At 43.8% G+C, this 7,708-nt stretch overlaps 1 protein-coding gene and 1 long non-coding RNA gene across 3 annotated transcripts; one reads left to right on the top strand and one right to left on the bottom strand.

The window, feature by feature from the left end:
- Positions 1–2,658: 2,658 nt before the first annotated feature.
- LOC107266586 lies at positions 2,659–6,489 on the top strand. Of its 2 annotated transcripts, none has more exons than XM_025084157.1 (4): positions 2,659–3,286; positions 5,670–5,792; positions 5,869–6,007; positions 6,370–6,489. In XM_025084157.1, the coding sequence occupies exons 1-4, from the start codon at positions 3,162–3,164 to the stop codon at positions 6,463–6,465; spliced, it is 483 nt and encodes a 160-aa protein (XP_024939925.1). In that variant the 5' UTR covers positions 2,659–3,161; the 3' UTR covers positions 6,466–6,489. The 2 variants fall into 2 exon arrangements, with proteins under 2 accessions (XP_024939925.1, XP_024939926.1); XM_025084158.1 differs by lacking the exon at positions 2,659–3,286 and adding an exon at positions 3,705–3,750 and having other exon boundaries at positions 5,687–5,792.
- Positions 3,731–6,585, bottom strand: LOC112494220. The gene is made up of 3 exons (XR_003059459.1): positions 6,478–6,585; positions 4,198–5,330; positions 3,731–4,128 (listed from the first exon to the last, which is right to left on the bottom strand). It is a non-coding gene; the product is annotated as an uncharacterized LOC112494220 (long non-coding RNA).
- Between the last annotated feature and the right edge of the window lie 1,123 nt (positions 6,586–7,708).

The raw sequence follows: 7,708 nt of genomic DNA, 5'->3' as shown, positions 1-7,708 counted from the left end.
CACATTTGTCACGTATCAAATATTACTCGCAACGAGCATTAAATTTTGTCATTCGGCAATTCTCGTGACTTCGAGCTTCTCGCGATTGAATATTGAAATTGGCATTTCGTAAACGTTACCTCCTCGCCATGGCACGTGACCTTTCTACAAGGGCGTGCGTAAGTGACGTCATTCTCTCTGGCACACTGCTCGTACGTTAACCGTGCTAATACACCCACGTATCTCTTATATACAATATATATATAGATACGCATACCTGTAGTCGGGCAACCATGCATATATTTACATTCCCACTCGAATGGCTGCTCGAAAGAGCGCGGGGACTTTACGACGTGTAAATCATGCTCTGCGTCTAACAGCCGGGGATACCGGGGTAAAGTGCTTTCAAGGATACCTTTACGAGCTTGGTGCAGTATGCGAATTGATTTCTCGATATCCGGAACGTCGTTATCATTGCGTGAACGACGTGTACGTAGCATTGAAAAATATTAGATAGAATGTCGGTAAAGTAGGAGTAACCTACGGTCGTGGAAAGAGAATAGGAAAAAAGTTTGTTGGAAAAAAAAATGTCCATTCATTTTATACCTATTGCTCCTTGTTTCACTTTCTTTCTGGTTTCTCGTTTACACCACGGGTTTTTCATCAGCTACGTGATCGTTCACTGTCACGCGCCGTGACGTAGTTAGGAAGCTGCTCCGGTACTGGAACATCGGTTTAGCATTAAATTGATTTAATGCATTTTTTTTTCTAGGCACGTATCACGTGGACTTTATCACAGCACCCTCGGCACTTATATGTAGCTGTCTCTTTATCTCGAGAGTCCCACTGCTATAATCCTCTCTTGCTCCTTTTCACCTCTCTTCCGAATGCTTCTACGTGCCGCGGCTACTGCACTCCACGTACGGCTACCAGAAGAGGGTCGTCTTCGCTTCACGGTTAAACAGAGATAAATACACGATGGCCCGGTAACTTGGCAGGAGGCTGCACTGACGGAAGGGACGTTTCCAAAAGGCTGTTACGGGGTCGGGCTCTTATGGTTATCGAGTCGGAAGAGCTTGGTCATTGTGACTCGATAACATATATCTGGGAACAATCGAGAAGTACAATGACCCCGTGGTCGGATGATTTGATACTGACGGAGCGTCGTTTGGAGACTCTGTAGGTAATTAGATCTCGAATGGTAAAGTAGATTTTCTGTTGACTCTACTTTAGTGTGTTTTTCATTGTATTTATGGGTTTAAGGATATACTGTATGGTGCTTGGGTTTCTGTGTGCAGGTTGAGTAGCAGCGAAAGCGATTCAATGATATTTGGTAAATACGCGAGCCGTTGCTGGGCATCAGGGACCCAGGCTCTTGGGACCTTGACTTCTACTGGTTATCAGCTTTGCTCGTTTACTATAGTGCAACTATATAGCCCTGTGTGAAGCGGGACCTATACGGGATTTAGTAGTACGCAGACTATCCTGAACGTACGTACGTACGGCATCCATACTACGTCTTAACGTACTGTAGATTACTATGGGGACGCACTATAGAACCGACGCCGTTGGGTTTTTGTCCCTTTTGCCATTTGGTTCTGTACTTCATTTTTCTTTATTTCTTTCTTCTCTTCTTTACTGCCCTCTCCTCCTACCTCTCTGTTTCTTCTTCTTCTTCGTCGTGTAGTTTCTTTTTTTAAATTTATTTTAACCTGCGCCAGCGGTCCAGGGCCGACATCACTGAGCGAACAGGACATATTTTCTTACAGGTATATCTTGCGTGTGGATTAGCCTTAAGACTTTAGATTATCTTTGCTGGGTACTGAAGAAAGTTCATTTTTATATATCGTTTGTTTCTTCGATTAATCGACTCTTTATTGTCTTTTGGACGCACGTGCAATTGGGTTGCCAAGTTGGTATTGTTTTTTTTTGTACTAGACACAAACATCGAAACTAGGTTCACTGGGTGAACCGCGAACGGATTTCCTGACTGATCCAACGCGCTCATCCTGTCGTCAGTGGCTAACGTGATGTCAGGGTCGGATTACTCGGAAGTCCTTGGACGTGGCTGTGGTTTTCAGACAGCCACGATTAACCCACATCCTATGGTTAATCGTTGTGCAAACCTTCTCGCGGTCTCATTCTTTATCAACGACAGACTAGCACGGGTAATCGTATTGCGGTGATATCTAATAGATATATCTTTATTGAAAATTCATAAAAATTGAAGAAGCAGAAGTCAGTAATTTTGTATGGCAGTAGAATTCATATAGGAATTCGAAAAAAGTGACCTTTAATCGAGATCGACATCGTTAACGACTCATTCTTTTTTTTTTCTTAAAAGTAAAAGTAAACCAGCCGAACGAAACTAGATCAAAGTGATTTGTTGAATGAACGTCCATGCAGTGTGTAGGAACCTTTCTGACTTACATCCCTGGTTCAGGAGTAAGCGAGAGAGCAGAGGATCAGCATCCTTTTCAGTATACACTCCACTCTATGCTCTCTGTAGCTATCTTTTACTTTCTTTTATTCAGCCCTATCTCCCTCTCTCTCTCGCACGCACACAGCCCTACGGAAGAAAACTTTATTTCTTCGACTCGCAACGGCGTCACGGATGTTTTGTTGCTCCTTACCACCTCCTCCACCTTCTCGTCCACATGGCTCGTCCTTCCTTTTTATCCACTTTTCACTTACTCCCTCCTCTCCGTCCCCCCACCTCACCACTGCCCTTGTCCCTTCCGTTGCTCCTTTTACATTGAACTTGGATGGATACAGTTGAGCGAAGTGTGTCCCAACACACGACCACTTGCGGGAACACGAGCGAATTTTAATTCAATTCAATCCGCGAGAGGCGCTAGCTGTAATTGCATCCTGTATAATTTAAGCCTTGTTCCCTTCCTCCTCTCCTTCAATTGTCAGCAGGTTCCTGTAGTCCGAAAAATAAAACGTCCTTATTGATTTTGTAGATTCTCGCACGGGGATCGGATAATCAGCACGGAACGAACCAGGATCATTGGAATGGACTGTGGATTAAGACATAAGAGAAGCACTGAGAATATTCGTAACTAAGAACAAGTTTACACGGCTTACATACCTACTCCAGTAACCGTGCAATTTACTCATACACGCCTGGTACAGAGGGGTCTCGTATAATATACTTACGTTATGTACACGAGGTACACATGCGTGTACGCACAGGCCTATGGATGGCTGGAGCATCGGGGATGCTTGGTAGAAGTAGTGCGAGACAGCATCTTGAAATAGTAAAAGCGAGCAGCACGCCTGGACACGTGGTAATTTACAACTTGTGCGTACGATCCACGATAGTGCGTAAACATAGGCCGCTCTGTTGAGACTCGCATCGATTTTTATCTTTCTTTTTCAACGCTTTTCTTCTTCATCTTAGCATTAGCCTTCCTTTTCTTGGCCTCGTGCAAGCTCTGAAAAGTACACTAGTCGCTTGCTGGGTTTTTTCTGTGTCTCTTATCGCCTTCGGACTTCGAGAGAAGATTAATAGCGATTTCTATAAGTTTTAATAATTTCTTCAGGCAGGCAGGCGCGTACTATTTATTTTCTTTTGGGGTTCTTATTTTAACTTCTCATTTTTCTTTTGTCTCCTGGTACCTTTTTACTAGGTACACTTATACCGTGAATATAGGTACGAGTGAGCTGTAACGTATGCTTGAATAGGTGCTCGTATGCGAGTGTAATAGTCTTTAAGCATTCACAGTGTAATGTTATGCATTAACGGGCTGCAACGGGTTTTCTCGGGTGAGTCTCGACGGACCTGACGTGTTATTATCATTAGCCGACAGCGAACGAGGTACTTTGGGTGGGGGCACTGTAGGCATGTATGAAGGAGACGCGAGACGGTGGAATTGCCGTATTATTTAGGACTAGTAGTAGTTACGAGTCGTTTCGAGACTCTAGGAGACAATAATCGTGAGAGGCGAGACAAATATTGGTTTTATATATTTTAATTTTTTTTTTATTCACATAATAAAATAGTTTAGTATTCCTTGGACGCGGTGGAGAATCATTGATGGTGCTTGTGAACATTTTTTGTCCGTAGAAATGTTTCCCTTGGCCTGTACAGCCCCTCGTGGAAGAATGGTCCGCGTAGTTCGGGAGCCATCCCACACCTATCTCCTATACACAGTCAGTGATGGGTGGTACCGGTATATATGTCGATATATACTGTATATACTGTGCACATACATAAACACGTGGTTGAAAAGGGCCTTCGTTATTATTTGTCGGAGTCGTAAATAATGCAGCCTGGCATCATCCTCGTTCTTGGTCTCATTTCTCTGGAACTTGTCTTAACCTTCGTGATGGCCATCTTTTTTTCTTTTCTTAGACGCACTCTCTAGTATCAGCCATTAATTCCACCTATTTCAAGGATTGCATATGTCCAAGCATGGTTATCACTAAGATATCTTGTTGAATTATTGTAATCATAATTTATTGTACATTTCGTTAGGTTACTGGGACCATAAGGGGCAGATTAGGCTGATGAAGTTTTATAGAAAAATATTTTTGTGAACGGATAAAAATATGGGGAGAAAGAATATGGAGTACTTGGGTCTTATTAAAATTAGGTCAGTAACAGTGAGATCCTGGAACTCGCAGAAAGCTGAGATCCTTGGAAGCGATAAAGGGGCCCCCGTCCCTTTTCTTTTAAGGGCCCTTTCTCGGACAAATTGCGCCATTCGAGGCTCCAGGCAGGGTCAGCAAAGCCTCCGTGAAAAAAGGAGCAAATAGTAGGGAACACGCGAGGGGAATGGGTATCCATAGGAATCGCTGGGACCCGGTGACGTTGGATAAGGCCCAGAATCTAGTCAGGGACTAAGCTGTTCAAACGAATACGAGTAACCGAATAGTTGAGATAGCCAATATAACTTGAAGAGTATTAGGTGCCAGTAAGGATGACGCAAGTATTGACAACAGGCGTTATGGGGTTCAATATAAGGCCCAAGCGAGGTTGAGAATGGGCGAGAAACACGTAGAGAGATTTGAGCATCGCACAAGCTGGGCTCTGGGGCACCATAACTTTGAACGTGGTATAATGTTATGGCTGTACCGATCTCGCATAACCATAACTATCCTCACTAAACTCGTATGGGACCCAACCAGTACGGTTGGGCCTTGCGTATCGCACGAAAAACGGGCAGCTTAAATTAGACTGCCACGAACGCGAATGGAATATCGTATAGGCTCGATTCCACCTTGAAGGGCCCCATTAAAATGGGCCCGTAGCGGGCCCACCGGGAAACATTAATGGGATATTACTCACGATACTTACCATCTCCATGATTATGAGTATCACGTTAGAACAGACTGCTATGTGTCTGAAAAACAAAAAATGAATACTTTTTCATACGGAACAAGCGTGATTCCATGGTGTTTTCTATTCTATAGAACTTTCATCCTTTCTTCTTTTGGGACCCTACTCCTATTGCCGTATCACATTGAAAGTGGTTCAAGGGAGTCACGCGTGTCTTAATTCCTTCATGGGGGTCTTGATCCCATGAGTGATTCCTCGAGCACGATGTTCATGGTGTTTACGTGACTCTCGGGTATACCCCATAATAAAAGACATTCATATTTAATACGTATCTTTATCATGCATATACAGATATGTGTTCGTGGTGATTTTTAACATGGTCAGGATTTGATATATTTTTAAGGTTTCGTGATTATTCAGATGGGACTTCTCCAGCAAGAGGCTTTGAATACCACAGTCGACTTTCTACGGGACCCCGTATAAGAATTCTCTTTGCTGCAACTGCCCAGGCTCAGGCCTCATTTTGGTACGTAAATATGACTATTCACGTATCTTGCCTATTGGAACAATACTCGTTCTTATTGATATATGGTTCCTTATAGGGACTTAATAGGGATGGAACGTGATACAGATCGTATCCCAAGGGGCTACTTTTACCCTTGGCTAGACACCCTGCAGACATTGGAGAACGCTCAAAGGAACGCGTACCGGTCTTGTAAGACTGGGAGTGGACCAAGCCTGGTAAGTTCCTCAGTACCTCTTACTATAGAGGGTCTCTATCTAAAGCTTAAGTGAGCACAGATGGTTACAGATACTCCTTCGGAGTGCAGTGACCTCATGTTTTTTCCAACCCTAGGTAGCCTCACACTTGTTCCCCTCTCTTTCTCCGTCCCTATATTTTTCTTTTTTCACTTCAGCATCACGACCAAAGGACCACTTAACTACCTGCCACACGACGTACCTACACCTCTGCCTATCTTATGGGTGCTCGAGTTTCTTTGGAAAGTAGATAAAAAAAAAAAAGGAAAGGAGCTAACTACTAGAAAGGAAAGGATAGGGATTTCACTGGGTTGTGTTAACTTTATCTTTTTTTTTTGTTTCAGGTAGCTCAAGTAAAAGAGGAAACACTTTCAGTTCTATATAACGTGCAGCGCCCAGTTTATGGGTTAGCCCTGGCATTTTTTGGGGGCAATTTTTAAAATCATCCATACCGGATTTAACATCGTGGAACGACCATGCGGTTTTGAGTCCTTCACGGGCCGTGGACGTTGAAACAGCGACACGCTTTTTGCATCAATATTCATCAAAGTACTCCTGGCACCTGAAGGGAAAAGGGTTTTTATAGAGAGATTTTATTTTATCGTACTTGAGTGCTCTCTCGGGCCGTCTCTCGTCGTCCCTCGTCAAGTACAGGTTGTTTCAAAAGAAGGCGTAGCTTGTACATATACAGGTCACTGTTAGTTTCTTATACTTAGTGCCAGAGTGCCTTTCTTGTTTCAAGTCCATTTATCGAAAATGTACTTGCACATGATTGACCACTGACAGCTGTGCTGAGAAGTAGCAGGACTTTTGAAAATACGGGCTACGTAGTGTCACTACCTTTTGACTTTACTGTACACTCTTAAACGATTCCTATAATCCTCATAGGATTGTGCCATCCGTCCTTAGCACAAGTCACGGTATTAGTGCCTCCAAGAACTCAGAGTTAGGTCGGACGGTCAACTTTGAATCAGGCTCTATAATCCCGCTTATTCACGGACTTACCTTAATATGATTTAAACCACGAGGCCGCGCTACCGTGCTACGAGTCTTCTTCTCGTACGAGTAGGATGAGAAGAGGGCGTAGGACGAGATACCAACAGGAGATTCGTCCTTGAAGACTCCAAGTACCAACCAGCAGGCGCGGAACCCGCATTCACAAATTTCTACACGCTGTCATGGATTTGTTATTCAAAGTTACCGTCTCTACGGGACGACCCAGTGCTACTGTAAGCAGTAGGCCTTTCTATTTTTTCATGCGGGCTATAAAATTCACTACTCACTTTTCATCCCCTACACGTTTTATTTGCTCCTTCAGGAAATTAACATTTTCCTACGTCAGTTTCCATTTTCTGACTCACGTTTATTGTTCTCTTTTTTTTTCTATTCTTTTCTTCTCCTTTCTTTTGTTCTCTTACTCCAAGAGATCCCGTGTCGGCTACATATATAATTAATCCTCTCTACCCAAGCCGGAAAGCCGACCATCGCTTACCTTGACTTCTTCTTGCTCCGCGGATGGTAGCGGTTAAGGGGATGGCGAGATCAGGAGCGCGTACGGACTTGACTATGGAAAGGAGAGTGCATAGGTATGGCTCAAGAAGACGGTGCGAGAGACGGACTTAATGCGACTTGACAGACGCCGGCTATCGTCTTTTGTTTTCGCCGACCCCCCCCCCCCCCCCC

The sequence above is a fragment of the Cephus cinctus genome, unplaced genomic scaffold (assembly GCF_000341935.2).
Source record: "Cephus cinctus unplaced genomic scaffold, Ccin1 Ccin1_scaffold0330, whole genome shotgun sequence".
Taxonomy (NCBI): domain Eukaryota; kingdom Metazoa; phylum Arthropoda; class Insecta; order Hymenoptera; family Cephidae; genus Cephus; species Cephus cinctus.
Note: the sequence above shows the minus strand (reverse complement) of the source record. Positions and strands in the feature narration are given on the sequence as shown.

Bases quoted from the DNA above. Each gene is read 5' to 3' on its own strand.
- LOC107266586 (XM_025084157.1), top strand. From the start codon at position 3,162: ATGCGTGTACGCACAGGCCTATGGATGGCTGGAGCATCGGGGATGCTT. The intron at 5,793-5,868 runs GTACGTAAATAT...GGTTCCTTATAG, and splicing joins CAGGCTCAGGCCTCATTTTG to GGACTTAATAGGGATGGAAC. The intron at 6,008-6,369 runs GTAAGTTCCTCA...TTTTTGTTTCAG, and splicing joins CTGGGAGTGGACCAAGCCTG to GTAGCTCAAGTAAAAGAGGA.